The sequence below is a fragment of the Thalia democratica genome, chromosome 6 (assembly GCF_965202585.1).
Source record: "Thalia democratica chromosome 6, ktThaDemo2.hap1.1, whole genome shotgun sequence".
In the NCBI taxonomy this organism is placed as follows: domain Eukaryota; kingdom Metazoa; phylum Chordata; class Thaliacea; order Salpida; family Salpidae; genus Thalia; species Thalia democratica.
In genome coordinates this window covers 9,802,969-9,830,154 of record NC_139170.1, presented here as the reverse complement: position 1 = coordinate 9,830,154, position 27,186 = coordinate 9,802,969, and the positions used below count along the sequence as shown (strand labels likewise).

General features: G+C 26.0%; 2 protein-coding genes across 2 annotated transcripts; both read right to left on the bottom strand.

The window, feature by feature from the left end:
• Nucleotides 1-637: 637 nt before the first annotated feature.
• On the bottom strand, nt 638-4,014 carry LOC145838391 (WD repeat-containing protein 76-like). The gene is made up of 5 exons (XM_082945972.1): nt 3,006-4,014; nt 2,494-2,725; nt 2,120-2,246; nt 1,397-1,521; nt 638-1,157 (listed from the first exon to the last, which is right to left on the bottom strand). The coding sequence occupies exons 1-5, from the start codon at nt 3,991-3,993 to the stop codon at nt 1,037-1,039; spliced, it is 1,593 nt and encodes a 530-aa protein (XP_082802098.1). The 5' UTR covers nt 3,994-4,014; the 3' UTR covers nt 638-1,036.
• A 6,290-nt stretch (nt 4,015-10,304) lies between these two features.
• On the bottom strand, nt 10,305-24,047 carry LOC145838712 (uncharacterized). Its single transcript, XM_082946337.1, has 4 exons — nt 24,030-24,047; nt 23,578-23,723; nt 22,765-22,955; nt 10,305-10,420 (listed from the first exon to the last, which is right to left on the bottom strand). The coding sequence occupies exons 1-4, from the start codon at nt 24,045-24,047 to the stop codon at nt 10,305-10,307; spliced, it is 471 nt and encodes a 156-aa protein (XP_082802463.1).
• Between the last annotated feature and the right edge of the window lie 3,139 nt (nt 24,048-27,186).

Genomic DNA, 27,186 nt, shown 5'->3' with positions numbered 1-27,186 from the left:
ATAAATTAACTAACTAGCAACTTCTAAAAACTAAAACTTTCAACTAAACAGAAAATTAGTTTTAAAATACCATAATTTCAAAAAATATTAACAATAGCAAAAAAAGAAGGCAAAAACTTCTAAATAAAACTGTACAAAAATTTTAGACATAGGTATACTATATAATAAAACTATTTCAATTTTTGAGTCTAAGTTATTGAAAAAGAATATAGTAATAACATTGTAACTTATTTTTTTGTAAAATATAGCACAATTATAGATGTTTCAAAGCTTATTTTTTATAAAAACGTATACAGAATAGTTTTCTATGTAACAAAAGGAGCTTATATCACTAAATTACATTCAACTATACTGTCAACAAGTTTACAGGTGAAATATTGTAATTTTGGTGACAATATAGTCGAATAAATTTTAGATATTTAATAGCTTAAATTTTATACTAATTCAGTAGTGAAAGAAAAATATTTACTATATACAAATATTAAAGTGTATGTATGTTATTACTTATCAAAATTAAGCTATATTTTAATTTAAATATACAAACTATAATTATCTAATGTCAAACATTTAACTTACTAAAAAACTAAACAAAACTTAACTAAATAACAACAAACTGATGTTTTTTAATTTGCTCAAAGGTTTTATAAAAATATGTTTGGTAAACACTGTTGTTGAACTAAAAACAAAATAAGCTAAAAGCAGACAAATAGTATTTTGTGCAACTTACTTACAATTCGCAAATAAAAAATAAACGTCCACTTATTCACAATAAATAATTTCAGGCGGCAATAGCTTGGTCTCAAATTAAAGTAAAAAAATAAAGTTTTCGAACGCTTCAAATTTAACATATAAATCAAATATAAAACATACTCAAACAAAAAAAATCGTCAAAAGTTTACTATTTGAAGTCATAAACTTCTTTGAGCACCAACAACAGGGTACTAAAATTTCAAGACTGCATCTTAACGTCATAAATGTATTCAACCGATGCTTGTCAAAAATTCTCTTTTGTTCGGGCGGCTGTGAGGCGCAACTGTTACGCGTGGTAGTAAACGTGCACTTTGCCGCTGGAATTGCATCCGACCAGCATGTTGAGGCTCTTGTGGTGCGCGAGAACAGGGCAGCAGGTCTGCAGGTTGTCGCACTGGTACGTGTACCTGCAACAAATTTGTAGGCTTTCATATTGCACAGATGAAATTTTAAGATGAAAAGTGACAGTTTTTTTGCAAAAAAATAAATAAAACCTACAAAATAAATGAATAAAAATAAAGATTTTGCATAAAATGAAATTAAATTATCGTTACAAAAAATACTGGTACGTATACTTTTAAGCCATAGCTATTTCATGTGATTGAAAGTTTCAAAAACTCCCGCCAACTATTCACTTCAGACCCACCTGAGCTTGCCGTTGTCGGCGTTGAACAGCTCCATTCTCCTGGGTCTGTTAAGCGAACCTGCGAAGAACAAGTCTTCCCTGCTCGGGTGCCACTGCGCTCTCACGCAGGTCAGCCACCTTCCGGCCTGGTAAGAGCAAGCATGTGGTTTAATAAAAACGTTGTTAAATAAAAACTTAAAAATTACTGAAAATAACTGTCGCAATAATACTATATGAACTTATTATTTCAGAAATTTATTTTTCAAACTAAGTTTCGGTCAAAGACCTCGTCGGTGCTTAAATAAATCTAAAAAGATATGTGACAGTCATGGAAAATAAAATGTAAGCAGTTAAATAAAAACAAACTTTTATTCAAAATTTTTACTTAAAAAACTAAACAAATTAATACTCCCAATAATACTTTAAAAAAAAAACACTGAGGAAGAAGTCTTTCGTTTATTTAAAAAACATTTCTAGTTCTGTTGAAAATACTTACCTGTAGAGAAATAAAATAAAATGTTAATTTGGGTATGTTTAAGAGAGGTGAAATTTAAATCTAATAAAGAATCTTTAAAATGCAAATAAATTTAATATAGACTGTAATTTGAGACTTATCAATATATATTTAAAACCTAATAGTAACATACCACTCATCCTGACCCAAATGTTTTTAAAAGTATTATTTTTATACAACATTTATCGTTCTTTTTATAGAACTATTAATAAACTGAGAAACATACTCACCTGGTTGTTGTGATGAATCGTCTTCACCACTTGCACTTGCGAGAGGTCGGAAGAATCGAACATTTTTATCGTGTCGTCCAACGACGTTGTGAGCAGCTTGTTTCCAGTCAGTGGTGAGAAGAGCGCACTGTTGAAAAGATTTCAATTGAAAATAATAATAATAGGTTTTCAAAAATTGTAATTTAAAATACAAGTTAAATTTTGTTCTATTTGTCATAACTAAAATGAACATAAAGATAATGAATGTACTTAGCGAGTTATTGATTTTACAGTAATATTTTAACTATACAAATAACTTAAAATAAAAAACAGTAAGCAATTTCATTAAAAATAAATTTGTCAAGTACAACTGTAAAGGACTATAAATACTTCACCTGTTCACAGTTCTTGAGTGGTCCTTAATTGTCAGCAGAGGTTTGGCTAACTTGTGTAGCCTGTTTGGTTTAATGTTCCTCACGTCAAATATTTTAACAAGTGCATCATTACTGCACGTTACAAAGTAGTTCTTTTGCGTTGGGTGCACACAAACAGACTTCACAACTTTGTCGTGAGCAAGAAACTTGTTTAAAGCGTCTTTAGTTCGGATGTCTTTTGTGAACATGATACCTTTAAGTAAATTCAATAACATTCAGTACTTTGAACAACATTTATCTAAGATAATTACTAAAATTTCAGTTTTAATAATGAAAATAAAGTAAAATTTAATAAATAAAATTAAAATTTAATAAAATTAAATTTAAGTAAAACTTTATTTCAAATCAATTTTATAAATTAATTTTACATTTAGTTTTTAATTTGTTTGCTGAAAGGCATAAAAACTTTCTTTAACTTGCAACAAACGATTCTCATTAAAAAAACATTAAATAAGTATTACAAACAAATTAACCTTTGTCACAGGCAACAACAGCATTGTTGCACTCTGAGTCTAAAAAGTCAAAATGGTACAAAGCCTCATCGTTGATAGTTATGCAGGATGACAGCTTTGTAGTGTTGAGGTCGATTGATCTGATTCTGCCAGTTGAAGAACAAAAATAAAGCTGGTTGTTGTTGACAGGCGAAAACTTCATGTGCCTAATGACATTGTTGTCAACTTTTATTTGGAATGAATTGGCATCTTGAGCTTCTGGCTTCTTGTTACCAAACTGCCAAACACCAATATTGCCTACAGTGTCACCAACAGCTATCAGTTGGTCCACAACAGAAGTTGACAGGTCGATTGTGGCAATCCTCTTAGTTGTAATCTTTCTGAACTGGCAAGATCTTCCCACTGATTTTTGAGCGTTTTGCACAAACTTGTTGGTGGAAACATTGCTTGATGCTTCTTCTTCAACTTCTAAATTGTACTTTGCTTCTTCCATAGACTTGAGCATCTTAAGGTTGCTTTTTATCCTTTCAAGAGATTTCGCATCGTCCTTTGAAGAAGTAGAAAACATGTCCACCTCCCCGTCTGCAATATCAACCGCGTCTTTGTACAACTGAGTTCCCGAGTAGTAGTTCAACTCGGAAAGCATGATCCTCTTCTTCTCGATCTCCTCAACTTCTTTCTTGCCCTCCTCTGACTTCACCAGACGCATGGACCTTCTTGTTGGAATTATCCTGGACGGGGCATGCGCAGGCGCCGGTCTCTTCCGGCTGCTGCTTGGTTGTTTGGGCTTTGATACATTAACTGCTGACGAAAGGGTTGTGAGATGATCTTTGATGCCAGATTTAGACAAGGCTTCACTGCTTTTGAGTTTTGACTTTTCCCTGCGACGCATGATCGCTTCATATGTGTCTTCGTCATCTTCAGAAGAATCATCTGAGGAGCCACTTTCAGGCTCCTGTTTCACTTCAGGTTCTTTTTTAACTTCATCTTTTGTTCTGATTGAAACCATATTTATTTCTTTTATAGCTTTATGTCTGAAACGTATAAAATTTCATCAATATTTTGTTTAATTTTAGGTTTTATTTTTTTCTTTAACAGTTTCATATTTCAAGTTATTTTTGAAATATCATACTTATAAATTGTGCTTTTTTTAACTCTAATTCTTGTTTACATAACTTTGTTTCAACTGTTTTTTAAATCACAATTGTTAATCATTATTCATAAAAAATGATTTCCATACTTTGAAGCAAAGAAAAAAATCTTGAATAAGTATATATATGTTTCAGGTTTTTGATAAAGTTTAAGAAATATTTTGAGGCAAAAAATTTGTCTACCTCATCCTTGTTTATTAATTCCATTATTTACTTTTTTAAGTTTTCACACAAAAGTATGTAACTTTTAAAGACTTATAATCAAGGCTATTTAATAAGTAAAAATATTGATATAAAACATACTAATTTTGTCTTTAAATAGATAAAATGTATAAAAAAAACCCTCAACATCTAGAACAGGGGTCTGCAGCAATTGTAGAAAAAGTCTTACATGGGCTGCATTTGTTTCGAACTAATAATCAATAAAAATATTTTAGTTTCAACGACAATTTTGACAAATTAAGCAACATAAAAGCATTAGTAATTACTAAATATCAAACTAAGAACCTTTCTTTATTATCATTTAATTTTGGACTTTCCTACTTTTACTTAACTAGTTTTCATTTAAGTTGCACATATGTATGTAGTTTAGTGCAGTAATGGTTATCTTTATTTTAAAAGAAAATTTTAAATAAAAGGAGAGTTTTGTAATAAAAATTGTAAAAGTGTATACAAAGTTTTTTATTATAAATTCTCTTCTTATCCACATTAAATTAAACTTTTCTTGCATGATATTAGAAAGGGATTAAGGGTTTTATTGATTTTCAAAGGATATTTTGTGCCCTAAATTTCAGAGAAATTGAATACTATACTATGTTTTAATTTAAAGTTATAAAAAAGGGTTAAGACACTAAAGATGTGAAAGGCAAAGCCATGAGTTCAATAGGTTCCTTATAGAAGACACAAATTAAAAATCCAATAATCTTAATTTTATTGAAAATTTATCTTCTCTTAAATTATTGAACTACTTACTTATTTCTTTTTTTGAGAGAATTACTAAATGTATGTAATTAAACTAGAGTGCGTAACCAAATGAATATGTAGATTTGCCCGAGGTGACTGTAATTGAAAAGCAAAAGCATTAAGGACTATAAAAGCAGACCAGGCAGCAGTTGGTGGCTACAAATACCCAACCTAATACTAAATAAAGCAATGATCTTCACAGTGATTGAAATCTACGCACACTAAGATAGAATAAAAAAGTTTTTTGCACCCAAGCTGAAAACTCCCAAAAAATGTAGTGAATATTTGAAATTTTTATTGTTATACTTAGTGTAAATTTTCAAAATTAAAATTTTAACATTTTAAGGAACACAGTTAAACTGTTTCACTGCAAATTTTAAAATTAAACTTCAGCTTTGTGGTGAAACAGTGTAATTATGTAAAAACTAATAAAACTTTTATTTTCAATCTCCTTGGATAAATTACTGTGTCAAACTTGTTTTTAACTCAATAGTTTAATTTTCAACATTCCCTTAAAACAGAGGTGGGCAGCCTTTTGTAATTTGAGGGCCAATTTTTCCAGAAAAAATTGTTTGCAGGCCGCACTAACAACAAAAAAAGTTTTTGAGGGCCGCAATTATTTAAAAACAATCATAGTAATTAGTAGGAAAATACAATTTACACAATGTATTACAAAATAAGCAGTAAAATAGCATTAAGAGTAAATCTTTAATTAAGAGCCTAATTGTAAGTTTTTATATGTTTTTGAAAAAGTGTGTTTTTTGCTTAAGTACCTTAAGGGCCGCCAATTTTAACTTTGAGGGCTGCATTTGGCCTGCAAGTTGCAGTTTGCCAACCCCTGCCTTAAAATGTATAAAAAAAAATTTTTTTAACTAACATTTTGTATGTTTTTAAGTAAAATAGGGGCAATATCTAAAATATGTTGTCAATTATTTTTTCAATTTGCCAAGGGGGCAATTATAAGTTTGGGAAACCCTGATCTATATACTTTTATTAAAGGTATAGGGTAGTAAAAAATTTTTTTATTTAGTCTTATGTTATAAATATTTAGATAAGCTTTTTCTTAGTTCATCTCAAAATTCAAAGCAACTTTTGAGATACAAGCTATCAAACTTAAAGCGTTTAATAGGTTTATTACAGGAGGAGTAAGCTAAAAGGGCAAAAATAGACTATTTCACTAAAAGTTTATCTCCTCCTTCAGATTTTGATCTATTATTATAAAACTTTTTTAGAGTTATCTTTGATAAATTTTAAACAACTAAACGAAAAAAAAATTTGTTTATTTGTAAAAAAAAATGTAAAATAAAACAAAAACAATTTTTTTTTTGGTCATAATTTTTTTATAGCTTTTTTTTTTAATTCATTTCCAACATGTTGTTTGTATAATTTAAATAGCTGGAAATTTGAATTAAATTGCTTTAAAAATGAAGAAGGGGATTGATTTTTAGTTAAATTTTTTGTTCTATAAAAAGTACAAAGCTTTGAAATAAGAGCCAATGTTAATTTCTGTAAAAAAAAATGTTGCCCCTCCCACCCTATGCCCTTACATCGTGATTATTGTAACTACCTAAATTTTAAAAATTACTCAATATTACAAAACAATATTGATGTTTAACATATTAATTATATTTATTATTTTGAAACTTGATTGTGTCTTTAAATCAGTTTATTTTAAAAAACACAATTTAAGAGATAATGTACAAGTAAAAAAAAAAAGAGAATATAAGTTTATAAGTGTAAAGTTTCAAACATTATGCTTTTTTTAGTTAATAATACTTTAAATATTTTATAAATTTATCTTACATTACAGACAAATATACTCTTAGAAATAAGAATTTAAACAAAGTGATACTAAGTTAATCAAAGTACCTTACTGTAACTTTATTTTATTTTATATATATATATTAAAACAGATAAATATTTTGTTTTTAACTCAAGCTTATCATTGAAGATTACATTACTGTTTAAAATTTACTCTCTAAAAACAGCAACAATTCTTTTTACTGCAGCAGAAATTAAAAGTGTTTTTTTTAAGAATGTTTAACTTGCTTTCTTATTAAATGTTTGCTAATTAAATGTAATATAACTACTAGTTTTTTGTCAAAACTTTATAGAACAATTAATCTAACTAATACACTTAATAATAAACAAGAATTTTTTGAGCTCACATAATTATATAAAATACAAATTTTCCTACAAGTTGTTTAATTAACAATAAACATCAGCGAAAGTCTGCAAAGCAGAAGCTTGGACTTTTGTTTGCCGTGAGACAAGCTCAAGTTTAACAAAAGGGTTGATCATGCCAATTCGATCCTTTTGTTTAATTAATTTAGGTAGAGCTGTGAAGCTCATTATATCTTATTCAACTATATATTTAATTTGAGATAGTTACTTATTCCTAATTTATATATTTTTTAGTATATCTACAAATGACTAGTTTATTGATTTTATTATCTGGTGTGGATTTTCGTATGAACTTATATACAATACAATTTCAGAAGTTAAATTGCATGATTTGTAGTGTATAATAATTATTTATTAGCTTTTAGTATAAAACAAATAAAAAAGCTAGTAAAAATTTGAACTTAAGGGGGTTCTTTTTTGCACATCTTGATCTTATTTTAAAGATTTTTAACTTCGCTTAATAATAACAATAGCTTAATAGAATTTATTTATGTGTATAATATAGCTCTTAGCAAGGTATAAGCTTTTAAATATTATATAGATAAAATTTTATACCTTGCCAAGTGATAAGTATTGAAAATATCATTTATATGAAGTAAACACAATAATAATAAACTACTATGAGTTTAAAACTAAAAAGGATTTGATATAAAACAAACTAACAAATTAAGTTTTAACAAATTTAAATGTATAATACTTTGAAAACTTAAACTAATAGTAATATTAAAACAATACTATACTTGAGGCTAACTTAAAAAAAACTTAAAACAGATAAATAATTATTGTTTAATTAAATAACAACTTGTTATATTTAAACAATAAAATTACACTAATTTTAATAAATTTACATGCAGTTTTTATGATATATAGGTTTAGTTTTTTTACTCTTAGACAGGTGCTCTCAATAATCATATTATATAATAACTGAAAGTGATTTAAAATGTAAATTATATCTATATCAACATGCAGTTGAAACAACATTACATCAGTCAGATCTTTCTGGCCAACTTACTTTACACATTTTATAATCAAAATAAAAGAAACTAAAAGTAAAAACAGCAGAAGAATTTGCTTTTTATAATAGAAAAAAAATCAATTTTATTGAGAAAATTTGCATGTTTTGTGAAGTAATACATACAATTAACATTTACGTCATAATACATCAAAAGCAGTTAATGTGTATTTAATTTATGCCTACAATTATAAGCTTTCATTTAAGATATATTTATAAGTATGGGACATGTATAAGTGACTTTATTAATATTTAAGTAGAAAAGTCAAAAAATATGTGATTTTCGGGTTGAAATTAGTTTGTTGGGCAGTTATTTTTTCTGCAATTTTTTTTTTCTGTTCTTCTTAATGAAGCGAAAACACACCCAAATCATATGTCCAAATAAGTCCAGCAAACTTCACCCAAGTACTCTAACTCCCTAGGTATAAGGGGGAAAAGTTGAAGAATTTAATAGAATCCTTATGGAAGGGCGAAGTTAAAAAATCAAAAGTATAAGACTTAAGTAACCTCTTGCAAATCTATGCACATTGTGTCCACAGCAAGTGTGTGACTAAACAAGAGAACATGACTAAACAAAAGGTAGCAAATATACCTACTATATTTTCTGAATTATGATAATGCATTTAATTTGAAAATCCCATTGTAAGAATTATGTAGTATAATAAATTATTTTTTTAACTGTAGTTTTTTATAACATTTATTGAAATATAAAGATATTTTTACTCAGAATTCTAAATTTATTTGTATATCTTTTGACTAAAATTCGTAACTGAACAACACTTAACCTAACCAAAGAGTGTATAGGTTTGCAAAAAGTTACTGTATTTTAATTAAAATCTATATTTTCCTAGTCTACAGCTATTATGCAATTTTCACAAACTTTCACACTTAATTTTAACATAGTTAAAAACAAATCTATTGCACTAATTTTGAAAGTTTTTTTTTCAATAAAAATACTTAAAAAATATCAATTTATTTTCTTCTTTGGGTTATAGTTTTAATTTTAATTGTTGCAATAGGATTTTTCCTAGAATGCAAGGAATATTTCTTAAAACTTGAACTCTATAGGTTAAAAATAAAGGAGAAGATAATTTTTTAGTGAATTTTTGAAAATTGAAAGTGAAAAAATGTTGGTCCATACTTTTATATCACTAAGTTTTTTCAAAAGTGACTATATTTCAAAAAGTTAATTATTTTTTTGTACCAAAAAAAAACTGACTTATGGTTAATATTTTAAGCTTTAATATAAAAGCCAATAATAATTTTTGTTAAAAAAATGCTTATGCTCTTAAATATTTTACTTTCATCAACATACATTTGAAAATATATTGTAAAAGAAACTAGTCACTATGTTTTTTAATTTATTTATAGTTTATTTATCAAAAAATATATATATAAACTTTTCTTTTAATACAAAATTCTACCAAAACTTTCCTATAAATTAATGGGTACATGACAATTAAAATACTAAAAACTTAAACTACAAAATTTTAAAATCTTGTAATTTTGGATTATCTATTAAAATTTTCTGTTCTTTTTTTTCTGGTTGCTATCATTTTGTTTAAACCCTCTGGTACTTTTTATTTTCTTAAATTTTAAATAATTTTTAAGGAATAATGCTCCTTAAATTTTTTTTCAATTGATGGATTTTGAACTTATGTATTTTAAAATGTCATGGAACATAAATTTATAGTTAAGTATTATAAATCAACAACTGTTTTTTTCTATACATTTCAAAATTTTTGTACTTAATAATTTCTATTTGGATTCCTTCTTGTAAATCTGCAATTTTTTGTTGGGTAGTTTTTTGGGCAGATAAGATGTTAGAATTATCTGAGTAAGATTGAATCAAGTCATTTAAAGCTAGCATTTTTCTTTTTAAACATTTCTTTTGCTCTGTTTCAAGGCTTTTAAAGTCTTTAGGTATTTTAAGAGATGTTGAAATAGCTTTGGAAGCAAACACTGGATTCTTTTCATTACTTGTATTATTTCTTTACTTCTGAGTTTTAATTATTTCCTGCTACGCAAGATTGCTTCATATGTGTCTTCTTCAGAAGAACAATCATCTGAGGAACTACTTTCAGGCTCTTCTTTAACTTCAGCTTCTTCTAAATTTTCTTCTTTTGCTATATTTTATTTTGCTTCTTGCTTTATAGTTTCCTTTATTTCTAAATCTGAAGAATCTTTTATAATTACTGTGCCTTTTCCATATTGACTTCTTTCATGGTATTCAGCTGAGTTTCTACAACTCCACTATGTATTGGTTGATTGAAACTTTTAATTTTCCCTTTAGAGGTGTTGTAGGCTTTAAGATTTTCTTCAGATGAGAATCTATCAGAAGTACTGTTTGTGAGGTCATTTATCAATCTTGGGAAACCTTCCCCTTTTTTTTGATAGTGTTCTTCTACCACTTGCAGTTTTTTTTGTTTTTCTTCAAAACATTTATTGGCATTAAACTGTTCTTTAAATAATTTTAGTCATACATCTTCTACTTTCAATACGTTTATCCATTACTTTTATTATGCCTTTGTGCAACTAACCTAGTCTACTAGTTTAAAAATCAAATATATAACTCTAAATAATTAAATCAATTTATTGGCAAACCTACAGAAAGCAATATGAAAAATCATTGTGGCTTTAGATACTGTAAATATTATAAATATTGATACTTTTAAACAACTGAAGATTGCTAATTTTTATTATTTTTCCAGGCTAGATTTTTTATTTTAAAATTTTCTTCCAAGTCTAGTTGTAACAACTTTTTGGTATCGTTTTTGAAGATAACTTTAATTGCAAAGAAATACAAACATAATACAGCCTGATTTTGTGGGAAAAGTTATAGTTAAAAATAAGAAAGTTAAATTTCTAGGTAACATTCAATACTCCCGAGGTAATCTAATAATAAACTTGAGTTACACAAAAGATAAGCTTTTTAGATAGTATAAAATATTTTGAACTAGCTAGAGTTAAACATTATAAGTAACTTGATGATTATAAGTCATCTTAGCAGCTTTCTTTAAATATATAATAGCAAACTTTAAAACTTTAGACTAATTAATTTATAAAATAATTTTAAAGGTTTTAAAGAACTTAAGGTTAATGTCTATCAGGATTGACACATATTGAGTCAAGAAAAAAATTGTCCTGATTGACCAGAAACTGCCCTGAGTCATCCTGAGTTTTTTTTTTTTCAAATCATAAAAAAAATAGTTTCTGGCACAAACTAATTATACCTCATGTTTTTTTTCTTCTTAATAATTAGATATATGGTTATATGTGTAAGCTTCTGCATTAGATGTTCACCTAGCTTATAAAATATACTGTTTTTGAATATTCAACATTAAAAGTTTGAACCAACTGGAATTAAAAATAAATTTGTGGATTAATTTATGTTTCCATGTTAGTTAATTTTATATATAATAGAATTGGTTTGATTTTTTTTTGACATACTTTGATCTTACCACAGTAAGTACTCACTTGCATAAATAAACTTAAACTATGATAAACAATAATTTTAGATTTAAAATAAAAACTACAATGTTATTTCTAAGAACAGTAAAGAACTATGCACTAAGCTAGAAAAAATGTTAAGAAGAAAGCAGTTGGACCAACAAAAGTTAGCATTACCTTTGCTGTCAAAAACTGAAGAAATCTTAAACAGTAGAAATGAAAAGTTGGGTAGATTTCCAAAATGTTCTACACATGATACTATTACTGATGATGCACTAAAAGCATGGATAGTCTACCAAAGATGGATGACCAAATACTGAAGAACTCAGTAGACCTATTGGTATGATGGCTCCTTGGAAAGCACCAGGCAGTGCAGCAGTCTTAAGAAGACTAAAGTTCTTAAAGTCAAGGAAAACATATTTCACCATCGATCAAAATCAATGGCAAGGATATCAAAAATGTAAAAAAAAACTTTGCTTACCTTGACTCAAATCTTGCGTCAAATGCATTATTACAATTAGAAATAAATAATTTCATTAGTAAGGCCTCAGTCACTTTTGCTTGTTTGACTACAAGAGTTTGGGATAACCAAAGATTAAGCATTTGCACAAAGGCTAAGTTTCCTGTGTATGCAGTACTCTACTATATGGTAGTAAAACATGAACATTGTCTAGCGTGCAGGAGAGGAAATTAGAAACTTATTCACTTACAATGCCTTTGTCGCTCCTTAGAATTGCATGACAACAAAAGATCACCTAAAAGGAAAATGTAAAATGTACTGTCTTGCCACCATGTACTTTACCCTCAGTCAGTGCAGGGTTCAAAATTACATTTTGAGGACACATGCAAGTGCAACCTAAAAAGATTAAGATAAGAACTGATGAGTTTAAATTACTTGCAAATGACCGCGCCAAAAGGATATCTACTGTACACAAAAGACTGAAAGAAATGGAAAAAGAATATTTTAAGAAACTGAAGAACATGAAGAAATAAGAAGCAGAATGAATTTTATTTATTTTTATTTTTATAATTTATTTGTATTTTTCTTTTATTATTTGTTTGCTTTTTTATTGCATCACTGTATTTTTTTCAATTTATTATTATTATTATTATTTATTTTTATTTCTCTATGCACAATTATGCATAGCCGATCCGGCTGATGGCAGACTTTTGTTGTATAATAAATAAAATTCTAAATGATACCATACAAAATTTTGTTAATGATAGATTTTTTGTATCTAATCAAAATACCACCACTTTACATGTAAAAATTGTTTACAATTCCAGGTTTTTCCAGTTTTTTTTCAACTGTTTTTTTATTGATTCCAGGTTACTTAAGCTAAAACTATCAAACTCGAAATTTTTCAAGTTTTTCTAGAAATCAAGGTTTTATGGTAATCCTCAACACATGTTATTAACATAATTCTTTAAATATTGTTTTGAAATGATGATAAGTGAAAATTAACCATTTACGTTAGCTTTAGCTTTTTGAAACCCATACAATTAATTTCTATGCTAATACAAACTTTAGAAAACTAATATATCTTGGTTTGCATAATATTAAAACTGATTAAATTTAAGTAACATATTTTATTTTTTTTTGTTCAAAAATTTGTGGACTTTAAAAAAAAATTATTATTTTAAAACTAATATGACTTTTCAAAGATTCCTTTTACAACTTATAATATAGAATACAAAAAATTTAACTATAATATAATAATACCTAAAATATTAATAATAATCGACATTCTAAAGTTTATTTATACAGGATTTCAAATGTTTTTTTTAAGTTTTTTTTTCAGGTTTTTTAAAACTTTTCACAGGTTTTTGAAAAAGTTTTTGTCCATTTTTAATTAAAATTTAAATTAAGAATAAATATTGTCTTAAATAGTATAGAATTATTCAAAGACACTGTAATGCTAAATAATAATAAAGTTTTTGTATTTGATAGATTATTTGTATCTAAATAAATTTTTTTATTTTACATGTAAAAATTGCTTAAAATTCCAGGTTTTCTAGGCTTTTTAGTGATTTTTATTCAAAAATCTGGGTTTTACATGTTATGTTTTGAATTTTAATGTTCTTCAAGACTCCCAAGTTCTTTTGCAACCCTGTAAAATATCAATTTAATTTGTTTAACAACTGCACAACTAATAAGAAATATAATTGAACTAAAATTAATTTTTACAAAAACACTTTTAAGCTGGAATTAAGTTATCAAAAAGGAGGTGATTCAAATAGCAGTTTGATCATTAGCAGCAATTTTTATAACATAAAATTAAAACTTTTCAGGTGGATTTAAAAGGCTGTTTAATGTTTCTTGCTGCATTAGGCAGAATTGCTTTTATATGATGTAGTTAATATTGACAGCAAACTTTAATTAATTTAGATAGAACTTAAAATGTTTATGATAAAATATAAAAGTTTTATTTTTTGAATGTAATTTAAAACTAACGCAACCAAGAGGGGGAATTTTACTCTTATAATCCCTGAAAAGTATAGGGAAATTTTGTGACATATATTTTGTCCCTTAGAAAGCTTTGATTTCTTTTATAACATATATTTTGTCTCAATTGATTATCATTACTATTTGTTGATAGAATTTAAAACTTTATACTGTAACAAATAATGATTTGATAGTTGAAATATTTACTTATTGACCTAGTGTTCACAGTACTTTTTTATTAGTTATAAACTTTGCACATATTTTGAAGAATTAAAGAACCACCTGTACTTCATATTCATCTTTTGGTTACTTTTAATAAAAGTTTATTAATTGAAATTATTTTGTACTTTCTGAACTACATCAATCTATCATTTATATTAAATAAACTTTAAATTATTACATTTTTTGTACTAACCATGATAATACAACAAAATCAATAGCTATAATTAATATTACACTAAATCTGAGTTGCCACTCTTGAAGATAAACTAGCCTGAAAAACTAAAAACTGCCTGAGTTTACAGATAGTCTAAAAATATTAATAAAAAATTAAAATAAATTACTATTAAGCCTATAATACTTAAAAATACTAAAATAATAACAAAAAGACTTAAAAAAACATAATCTTGAGAAAATTATTAAGTCATAAAATCTTTAACATAAATATAATTATATAATATATAAAAACACTTTTAGTTAAAGGTTAAGTTTAAGGTGAAAGTTGTACTTTTAAAAACATTTAAATGATGTAAAGTTATTTTAAATGTGTTTTTTTTTTAATTTGATCAAGACAAAAGAATTTTATTTATATGGTAGTTTTTTAGTGTCAAAATGAAATTTTACTACTTAACATGAAAGAAGTGTTTATAAATCCAGAATTTTAGTGAATTCTATTCAAACTTCAAGGTTTTTACAGATTTTTTTTTCAAAATTTTCCAAATTCTAGGTTTTTTGACAACCATGTTTAACTAATTTTTGATATGTAGTAACTTTAGTCAGAATTTCAGATAAAGTTGTACAAAGAAGAAAATTTTTGATAGTCTATTTTCTTTGAATTCAGAAAAACAATTAAAAGTTTTACATACAGTTACTTAGTACTCTTTTTTTAACTTAAGCTGCCAATTTTGTCCAAAAAACTATAACTTACTGTAGGTATTTCACCAGATACTTCTTAAAACTTCAAATATATGTTCTATTAGTAATTAGTACAACACAAATAGTAAAGATATTTGTAAAAGAAATTTATAACACTTTTTTTTTATAACAGAAAGTTATGTGATCTAGTAGAATATTTTACACAACTTATTCAATAAAAACGACCTTATTTTTTGCTGTGTAGTCTAAAAGACAGTACAATGATGATCAATGATTTAGATGCATCTAAAATTGGATGTTCTACATTTTAAAAAAGTAACACCTAATTCTAAATGTAGAGGACAATGTATAATAATCATATTCTCACTTTTTGTATCATTCATAGTTCAAAACAACAAGGTATTACATAATTTTTGTTTTGATTCGTAATGGTAAGCAAAGAAAGAGTGCTAATTTCGAAAAGTTATCAAACTTGAAGTATTTTTAAGATTAAAGAAATTTCTTACAAGTTTTTAGTTTTTGAACATTATTTTTTTTAGCTGGACTAATCAGATCTTGGCCAGTTTTTAGTGAGTCAATGACAGCGATTTTTGTAATTATAAAAAGTTATACATAACTATTACCTTGTACTTAAACTAATTTGTTTCCTTCTAAGAAGTTAAAAATATTTTGAAAAATTTATACTATGTTTAAATAACTTTTAAGCATGGTTAAATATATAATTTAAATACTACTACTTATCGTAACTTTTATCTACAAAGTTATCTAAGTTTAATGCAGAAGGTCATTTCAGCAGCAGAAGTACTTTAAATTTCAATATAAATCCTTACAGCAATAATTATTTTTAATCATTTTTATTCCTTTAAAATAGGGTTTTCCAAAGACACAGGGGGCCATGAGCAGTAAAGGGCCAAAGAGTTTTGAAACTATTTTTGATGAAGAGCAAAAAAAAGGTTTTGAGCAGAGTTGTTAAAATTCTAATAATTATTATGGTAATTCAGCAATGAAGCTTATAAACTTTGGTTTGTTTTAAGTTGGTAATTTCAAGCTCGAGTAAACAAAGCAGTGCATTTTAACATGTTTGGTCTTTTAACTTTAACAGCGTTTTTAATGGTAGTTTTTGAGTAATCTGTTTTAATTTCTTTAAAAGGGGCCATTTGAAAAAAAAAATTGGGAATTCTGCATTAAAAAATTAAACAAGCAGTAGTGCTGCAATTACTACGTACTTTTTAAGTAATTTTTACAGTAATTTGCGGTGAAAACTTTATCTTCATTGTTACAAAACAGTTAAATAAATTTTATTCTTTTATTATAAAAAACAAGACGCGATAAACCAGCGCGACAATGGCATAAAATTTTAAGTTTTTTTATTATGTAAAAATTCAGAAGGATATGTAAGAAGCGGGATTTAAGTTTAAAGTTTTGATCTAAACCCCGTCAAAATCATATTTGTTTAATTCTTAATGAAAAGTAAAAAGATGATAAACTATAAGTTTCCGTGAACTATAAATAATTCTTAAATCTCTCATTATGGAGAAGAACTGGAAAATCCTGAAGAAATATTTTATGATAAGGATTAAAAACTGCATGAGAAAAGCTTTAATAAAAAAGAGCCAGGTATGTTTGAAATAACTTTTTTATAAAAAAGAAATAGAAAACCCTGCAGAAAACTTTAATAAAAAAGAGCGAGAAAACTCTGGAAAAATAATTTACGATGAAGCAGAGCTGAATGATTTCGAGAACTTTAAAAAACACAACTAATAGTTCTTTACAGAAAAAAGCAAGAAGGTACTTTAACATGTTTGCTTGGGACACTAGCTGCAAATGTTTGGATTCAGAGATGTGGACGATTTCTTGGATGAGAAAGTTATGCATGTTTATTATGACGTAGGAGTTATATTTAAAACTTTCCTGAATGTTGTAACGCTGAAGGATTTGCTCATAGTATAGTATAATCATCAATATTGAACTGGTCAAAGAAGCATTAGTGTTTCAAAATCTTGTAAAATGTCATATCAACCAAGTAATTCGAAGACCAAAAAGGTTTGGTAAGACTAGAAACCCCGAACCAATTGAGCTATCATGATTGAAAGCAAGTAAATCAACAGTAATCAAAATCATTACAAACTCAAGTTCATCAATGACCAAAACAGGTAAAAACCCATGTGCACCTGAGATCACATTGTGCACCTGTGATCACATTATGATAAAAACATGAAAGATTGAAAGTAACTTTCTGAAGCTCAAGAATAATAACTTGAATAAATAACTTATAAAGATGTAATTAAAGACAAAAAGAAGCGGGATCTAAATTAACTTTTATTTTTTGTTGTATATCTTTAAACATTAGATGACATACTTAAATGAAGAGTAAAAAGTACTGTTTATTATAAAAGTTTTTAACGTAACCAAGTGAATACTGTATAATGAACTAGGGTAATTACTTATTTTCAGTTTTTTGTTTTCTTTCATACAAAAACCTAAGGGTATTACTCTGTATGCTAAGGGTTGGCAATATTTTTAGTCGGCCAGCCGTATTTACCATACTAAGTCTTTTTCAGATCGCATAATTTTAACACAATTTACTTTAAAGATTTAAAACAATTCTTTTCAGGAAAAATTGTTATAAAATAAGAATTTGATCAGCACTAAAATAATAAGAACAAAAGAAGAACAAATTAAAAATTTTGGTTACAAAAAGCTAACTCATTTAAATTGTAAAAATTGTTTTCGAGCTTAAAAATACGTCGCTGTCCCGAGATTTTTGTTGGCGGGCCGGATCCGTCTTGGCACAGGGGTTTTGTTGGTCAAGGGGAGCAGAAGACTTGAATAAAAATGCAAAAAGATTACGTTTAAAATTATTTGATTGAAGTTAATAAATCTCAAAATCTTAAGAGCAATTTTTTCTTTAATAATACAACACTACTGTCACAATCAAAATTTTTAATCTTGTTTATTGAACGGTATAAAAAGCGCTCAAAAAGTTTGTTATAAGAACCTGGTGCACGAAAAAAACCTTTCGATTATCGAGTCGTACGCCACTCGATAACGAGATTTAAAGAATAAAGTTTGAAGTCTAAATTAACTCTTTAATTCCTTTTCAATTAAACTACTGTTGATTTTCGAATTTTTTTAATACTAATATACGACTTTATTTTCATTAGATAATATCTTAGAAATACTTCAATTTAAATCTTAATAGTTCTTAGGACAGACTTTAAACAAACTTATTATGTGTATATATGAAAGTTTTATATGAAAATGTTTCGAATTTTCACTAATACTGTACAATTTTTGTTAGAACCAATTTTTTATCCGTGTTATTGTGGTTAATGACTAACACTTAAAGCATGTGATACGAAAATAATAAATTAAATTTAACCTATACAGCAGATATAGTTTCTTTTACACGAAAACGAAGGTTTTAAAAACGTGATCAAAATTTGTATAAGATATATAAAGTGTTAGTTAAATTAACTAAGAATGAACAAATTAAAACTAGGTGTTTCAAGTTTTATTTGGTTAATAAGTAGTAAGAAAATAATAGAGAAAATAAAAAATGGTAACCTATTATTAATTTTTTTCTGTTTTTTTTTCTTCATAAAAATAACGCCTGTTACAAAACAAAATATCTGTAAACTTTATCTTTTACCTGTTTTTAAATAAAGAACATATTTAACTTTTGAAAATACCTGTAGATTAGTTTTTTTATGTTTTTAGATTTTATTTTATGAACAAAACATGTTTTGCAACTTTTCAAAAATGTTATGTTTAAGCATACAAGATTTTTTATTTATTTAAATACTTTATAATAATAATAATTCACATAAGAACGAGTTTAAATACTTAAAAGTCTATAAACTGAATTAAATTTCGTAATTATCTTCCTAATTAAAAGTTTAAAAATTATCAGGTTCATAAGGTCTTTTGTTACGTCATGAACAAAATTTTTCAAGGGTTCAGTTTCGGTTGCCATGTAAACTCTATCATTTATTTCTGTTATGTTTGAACCGTACACTATTTTCTGTGAAAATAAAAATTATCTATAATAATTCACTTTTTTTTATAATTCATAATAAGTTTTATAAATTAGCATAATTTAGTTTGATAGAGATTTTATCTTTGTAAAATTTTAGTCAAAAAGCTGTAAGTTTTCAAAATAACAGTTATCAATAGCAAAAAAAAAGATACAGTTATGACAATAAACTTAGAATTAATCAATTTTTAACTTACTTTAAGCCAGGGTTTTCCAAACTCATTTACTAAATCGCCCCCTTTTCAGTAACTTGAAAAAAAATCGCCCCCCCACGATTTTACAAAGTAGTTTTTCTTTTGAGTACAAACTTTTGAGCAAAAAAAAAGTTGTGTTCGAAATGTAATTTAGTCTTGTATTTCTTATGCACGCACTTTTGTGTTCAAAGTAGTTTACAGGGCTTGAGAAAATAATTTACAGTTATTTTCTTAGAAGCCAAGTAAAGTGTATTAAAATACTTAATTATTAAAAAGCCTTGAGTAATCTGTAATCAATCCTGTTTAAATATGATGTGTTTTGAAACTATTGAAACTTTTAGGTCAGTGGTGGACAATTTTTGTAGTCAGCAATTCATATTTACTAAAATATATTTTCTATTTTCAACTCGTTGAAAAATGTAATTGCGGGCTGCATGACTTAGAAAAATCAAAAATAGGAAAATTAAAAAACTCGAGCAAAATTGTAATAAAATGATTTAGTATTATTGTGATCTAGGAAATACTTTTGTGAACTGAAAACGAAATGAAAGCGTATATCAAAATATTAAATATCAATTTACTTAGCGGGTCGAAATTCGACTGGATCTGCGACTGGATCTGAGCCGTACGTTACCCACCTGAAATCTTAACTTAAACCTGACATTTTAATAATATTTCAAATAACAAATTTCGGACATTTAGAAGTTAATACTAAGTAACTTATTTAAGCCGCACAAAATACTTAAATTACTTTATAAATAGGCTTTTTTAAAATATCTATACCAGAGATTAAAAAACTATAAAAGAACTAACAGTTTATTTTACACATAATGAAATAAATACTAAAACATTATTTCTGGTCTAGTTAAAGGAAGTTTGACCGACTGGTTGATTATCTCACATGAAAAGTGCTTTTATCAACAGCTTCAGTTAATGCAGTAAATTTACTAATTTCAATGCTAAGATATATTGTAAGCAAGTTAGTTGTAAAGTTAAAAATTAAATTTTTAACTTTTTAAACTATTTGTTTTGTAGTAGAATACTATGAAGTAGCATTTGACTTGGAATAATCTTTAGGGAACTAAACCTTAATTCTAACAATTTTTTTTCTTTATTTAAATTCAAAAAAAATCCAATGTTTTACAGTTAATTCTGTGAACAGAAAGTAATCAATTAAAAAAAACTTTTAACTAGGTTTAAATTTTGTTTTGTAACTGTAGCAGTCTTTTTGATGGCTTATTTAATTCTGTTTAAAAAGTTTTTTTTTTCTAGCTAATAGCCTACAATAATTTAACAGAAGAAAATAGTGAAAAACTAAAAGCTAGTGTTTAAGTATTAAAATAAACTAAGTATATTCTAATTGCTAATATATATTGAATTAAGATAAAACAAAAAAAACAGTTGTATTAATAGTTTAAAACTCCTTATATTATAATAAACTTTTGAACAACAATAAATCAAGTTAGAAAATAAAATTGTGTTTAAGAAACTTTTGAATGAAAAAGTAGAAGTTATTTCAAATAGAGACCTCAAATTTATACTCTTTTAAAACCAAAAAAATCTTTATAGAAATAAAAACTTTAATGGTTGTCAAAATATTACAATCAGATAACAGTTTTATAGTGATATAAGTTGTATACAGATTAAACTAGTAATAACAAAAACCTGTCAAATAAAGGTCTTTCAAACAAATATTTAATCACTATGCTATAAAAACTTTTAGTGTAATGTAAAACAACGAACATCAACTACAAAATTAACCAGGTCAAAATAAAATTATTAAAATCTTTAAAACATAAATCATTTAATAAATATAGTAGACTTCCGCTTGAGTTCGCACTTTGAAAAAAATCAAAAAGTGCAATCTCAAAAAATTATTACCATATTTTTTTACAAAATGACAAATTTCAATATGTTATATGCAATGAATAATGATGTTATGAATAAACATGAAATCCGCTAAAACATAAAACAAACTTTCATAAAAAAAAATCTATATAAGCTTTTAAATATTATATATATTTTGTTTTATTAATATTTAGTTAGTAATAGACTTTACTTTGGTTAAATTTAAGAAAATATAAATTTGAACTTTTTTTTGGGTAAAAAGTGCGAACTCAAGAGGAAGTCTACCGTAAATAATATTTATTAGGCATTATGCAAACCTGTTGTAGAATAAATAGCTTAATAAAGTAGTTATTGTAAAAAGACTACTTAAATACAATACAAACCAGGTTAAATAAGAAATACTTCAAAAGATCAAATAAAATTTAAAAACTTTCATAAAATAATGTCTGCTACTGAAGTCTAATATAATGTGAAGGATGAAGAATATGACTGCTTGCAAGTTTTTCTAATCTGATTCTTAATTAGTAAAATAGAGCCTTAAGTCACCTCCTTTATAAATATCTAGATTAGACCTTTTGCTCAAGATGTTGATAACTGAACTGAAAGCTTTCTAAACAACATAGCTAGAAGGAAAAGCTATAAACATCAATCTAAATTCCTCTTAAATGATTAGATACTTTTGCCTTATTTTTTGTTGAGTCCAAAAGCTTTCATATCGTTCTTTAGAAGAACTTACTTTAAGTTCAAGGTCAGTTTGTAAGTCTGAGAAGGTTTCCTGTAAGTCGTTTACTTCAAAAGTATTTGCCTCGAAGGGATCCATACTTTTATCTATATGATAGCTTTTTTGTGTCAAATCTAAGTTTTACTACTTAATATGTTAAAATTGTTAAAAATTCCAGATTTTTTCCAGGTTTTTTTTTCTTAAATTGTCAAATTCTAGGTTTTTCCAGGTTTCTAGGTAAATTGGCAAACCTGTATAGTTTTATTTCTTAGTCTAACTTATTGACTTTTCAAAAAGCAACTAGAAATATCATGAGGTGATAGTTAGTAATAAATAACATAGATTTTTACAAACCATTTATAACCCCAAATAACATATATGTCAGGTTATAAAATAGTGAGAGGGATTCCAATCGTCTATGATATATGTAATTGTTAAATATGGAAATATATAAATGAAAATATAGTATTTACTTGAAAGTAGGAGTCATAAGCACTAGATTTTTTTTCTTTTTTTTTTCATAAATAAAATAAACTTTTTTGTTTAAGTTTTACCTCAGGGTCAAATAATTAATAGCAAGCTAAAAATAGTAAAATAGCAAGAAAAAAAGTAAAAATCTTATGACAACCCAAAATTTTAAAATCGCCCCCTTTTCGCCCCCTTACTAGTTATCGCCCAACCTTTCGCCCCCTTACTAATTATCGCCCCCCAAAATACTAAAATCGCCCCCAGGGGGGCGATATCGCCCACTTTGGGAAACCCTGCTTTAAGCCCATCGAAATTAGACCATTTTGGGCCGACTGCGATCATGTTTATTCCGTCACGCATGGCTGCATCTGCTTCCGCAGCAACCAAGTCGTCATCACTAGATCTATGACAAAAAAAACTATAAATGTAGGTAACTTTATCATTAAAATAAAATTTCGTTTTACTTTGTTGTAATTACCTTTCAAAAAAGGTTTCATTTACTTTGATGTAAGTTTTAAAAAAATGTAGTTCGACATTAAAAAGTTATTTGTTTCTTTAATTTTCCTTTTAACGATTTAAAAAAGTATTTGCGTAAAAAACTTTAATCGCCTTGGTTACACGTTAAAAAAATAAGTATCATAACGACTTTTTGTTTAGAAGTAAATATAAAAATATTATGTTTTTATTTTATTTTCAAGACATAACCTAAAACGTTAAAGAGCTAAAAGTTTAGCATTGAAGTCAGAGTTGCTTAAAGTAATAAAATCAAATAAAACCCATTTGAAATATAAAGTATTAAATGACTTAATTAAATGACTTAAAATGAAAAATAAAGCTCGTACATATAACAATTAATAAATACATTAAAAGTATATACTCAAATATATTTAGATCTTTACAAGAAATCGTATACTTTATTTTCAAAAATTATATAGTAGAATTTACTAAAAAAAGTTACTTTATTTAATATAGAAAAATCGTGATTTCGTTTTACTAAAACAAATTTTTATCCAAATATCACTGACTTTCCATCTGTAATGACTACCATTGATTTTTTCACGCATGGGTTGTTGTAGTTTTTAGAGTTTTTGAAGTCAATTTTCACGGACTTTCTGATTGCTTTTGCAGTGTGTGACATGTATCCATGATATCTTATTTCTTCCAATGCTTTCTGCGTGTAAAAAATTTATATAAAAACTGTTTAAATATTTCCAATAATGAAAATTTTCAATTGAAAAACAGTTGTATTTAAAGAAAAACCATGCTCTTACTTTTATTATTATTGAAAGTTTGAACCCATGATATTTTAACTCTAAATTAATTTTTTTTTGAATTATTCACTAAACAACGTCAGTTTAAGTTCAACTTGTATAAATTCGTATACAGTACGGTAGTTTAATTAACTCAAATCAATTTAAGAGGAAAGTTATTTACTTAAAATATGTTTTTTTTAATTTATATATACTAACTAACTTACTAACATTAAAATTTTCATGATTTTTAAACTCTCCAAGGGAAATTTCAGTTTTCAAAAAGGGTTGTTTTGCAAGAGGGCTTTAAAAATAATGATTTTAATAAAATACTGTACTAAGCTAATTTAATTGATAATTGAAAGAATTTGTTTAATTAAGACAATGTTATAAAAAAAAAACTAAAACATAAAAAAGTTTGTATATAGCTTAATACTAAACAACGTACATTCCTTTATAATAGTGTGAGTACTGAATCACTCCGAAATTGTTTTCAGCTAAATCGAAATTTGACACTACTTGTTCTAAAAATTCAACCAGTTCTTTAAAATCTTCTTCATAGAAAGATCTGGAGCCATCAATTAGTAGCATGCAATCAAGACTGTATGCTTTGCATTCTACAAAATAACTCGAGTTGCTGAACGAAGAATTAACTAGAAAGTCTTACTAAGACTTGCAGTTCTATTTAATTTTCTAATAAAGCATTTTGACAATTTCTCAAAAAGACAGCTCGATTATTAGTTTATCTATATTGTTGAAGAAAAAAAAATGTTTGAGGTAATCACACATGTTTAATGAAAAAGACCTCAGTACATTAGTAGTTGTAAAACAAATTATAAATCATAAATTTAATTACTAACCTGACTCTGCGTAACTGGCAGTAAAACATACACTAACAAGTAAAATTAATTTTATTTTCCTTGTTAACATCATAATTTCTACTTTATATTGAGCTGAAAACATTCAAATTTTGTTTTACAAAATAGTATTGTTATCCAGTTTTAGTAAGGATAAAACTAACTATTATAAAGTGTTAAGGCTTAATTTTAGTCAAACTGTTGGTTTTAATAACATTTGTTTAGTGTTACATTTAAAAAAGTTGTTTAAGTGAAAAGTGTCTAAATTTATAAAATCAATTACTTTTTTAATTACTTTTGAATGTTCTGCTTTTTAAATTTTAAAATCCTTTTAGACTAATTCTTATTAATGTAACCACCTTTTAAAAGTTTTCTTAATAGATATATTTTAATAGTAAATTTAAGGGCTTTAATTTTTTTTTCTAAGTCGATAAGTTTTAAATTTAAAACAAAATTGTTTAAAGTTTGTTCGATTTTTCGCAGTAAAAACTTTAAAAATTCATACTAAATATATGAATATTTTAGGAAATATTGACGACACTCTACATAAATTATAACAATAATAACAATAATATTAATAAAACCAGTAATAATAGTCTATATCTCACAAATAGTTTGTTCTATAATTATACAAACTAAACTTTACTCAATAAAAAACTTATAACTCTTTTGCTGAAATTATCTAGATTTGACTCAAAAAATGTTAAGTTTACTGTTATAGGTTTGCATAATAACCTTTAAAATCAACAATCAACAATTCGTAGATCTAATTTTAATTTCAAAGTAAACAAATTAAATATAATACAAGCTTTAAAAAATCTATTTCCTTATAAATTTAAGCTCATTCGTATTAAATAACCACTGAATGAATAATGCCTGAAGCAATTAGCAGCATACTTTACGAAAATTTGTTTAATTTTTTAATTTATTTCAAGTAACGTAAGTTATGTACAAAAGGGGAAACTTTAAAACATTTCTATTTCTACACAAGATAAAATCTTATTTGAAATGAATAGTTCCATAATTTAACGGAAGAACTTTGCTTATGTAAAAGCAACATTAAAGTTACTATATGTAAACTTGTTATATATATTTCGGTTTTTTGATATAATCAAAGCTTTTTATTTCTACTTATGTGCTAAACTCTTTATATTTAAATTCTAATTAAAACAGTTTTATATATAAAACCTGTTGCGCACTTTACACTTTAAAATTGTTCTGTCTAACGCTATCCGAACAGTGGGACATTTACATAAATTTTGATAACATAATTAATCAATTTAAAAGCCATATAAAACTTAAAGTTTTGATTTGTTTAACCGTTCACTAAACTCGATAAAGCTTTTGATATAGCTACACTTGTATTAGATATAAAATTTATTTGAATTTAAATTGAAAACAAAGAATACCACTGTAAATTTTTATAACAAAGCTGCGCGTTTGTTTTTACAAGATTTTTTTTTATCAATGAACGAAAGTAAATTTTTTTTCATAGTAGATATAAACTTCTATTAACATTGATATGTAATTAGTATATATCTGAACTCACTATTACTTTTTAAAGTTTCCTATAATACATTTTACCTCAGACCTTCTTTTGTTTCTATAATTTTGTATTTTTCAATTATTCAAGATCGTAGATTTCTAATACTTTGTCGGCATGAAAATAGTTTTTTATGTAGTTGTATTACAATTTTTAAAGGTTAGTTAATGGTTGTTCAAGTTATAAAAATTAGTTAAGAAAATTTATTATAGATTTTAAAAATTTTTTCAACAAAACTAAAAGTCTAAGTTATTATAATTTGATATGGAGTAAGGTGTGTTAACTGAATAAGAAAAAAATACTGACCAAATAGTTTTTATTAAATTATGTATACGTATTTTAAAAAATAAATCCTGTATAAACTTACAACAGTAGTTTTTTTTTTTTAGTTTTTTGAATTTTCCTGATACTAAATTAATGTGAATTTTTGACAATTAAATGTAATTAATTAGCTTTTAATTTTTATAGTTTTGCAGCTAGGTAATCTCAATGGTCATTAATAAAATTTGCTAGAAAAGTTTAGAAACAGTTTTGATCAGATCGAAAAACCGTACATTAACTTTGAAAAATATTATTTTCAACAATAAATGTTTATTCATAAGTATAGTTTATTCACTATATCGATTTATTGTAAACAATATTACTTTTCAACGCTATTTTCTGCTTACTAAACTTATGATTTAAGCACTATATCTTTATATTCAACTTTTTTGATGCGCTTATAAAATTAATTATTACGTGTTTATATGTCTCTACAATGCTTTAAATTTTTAATTATAAATATAGTTGAAATAACACCAGTCAAACTATCTGCTTTAAAAATTTATTATTTTTAGATTCAAATTTAAGTTATGCTGTTGTTAAATTTTGATTTGATTTTAACTGTTTTTCTTTTCCATTCAGGTTGCTAATGAAACCAATGGTAGGCCGTGTACTTAAAATCTGGGTTCCTGCCCCTTGGCTTGTTCGGTTTTCCTGTACAAA

Bases quoted from the DNA above. Each gene is read 5' to 3' on its own strand.
- LOC145838712 (XM_082946337.1), bottom strand. The intron at 22,956-23,577 runs GTCAGTGATATT...TTTTTGTCATAG, and splicing joins GTAGTCATTACAGATGGAAA to ATCTAGTGATGACGACTTGG. The intron at 10,421-22,764 runs GTTGGGCGATAA...AATAAAATATAG, and splicing joins AATTAGTAAGGGGGCGAAAG to CAAAAGAAGAAAATTTAGAA.
- LOC145838391 (XM_082945972.1), bottom strand. From the start codon at position 3,993: ATGGTTTCAATCAGAACAAAAGATGAAGTTAAAAAAGAACCTGAAGTG. The intron at 2,247-2,493 runs GTGAAGTATTTA...TCTTTTCAACAG, and splicing joins CACTCAAGAACTGTGAACAG to TGCGCTCTTCTCACCACTGA. The intron at 1,158-1,396 runs GTGGGTCTGAAG...AATTTGTTGCAG, and splicing joins GCCGACAACGGCAAGCTCAG to GTACACGTACCAGTGCGACA.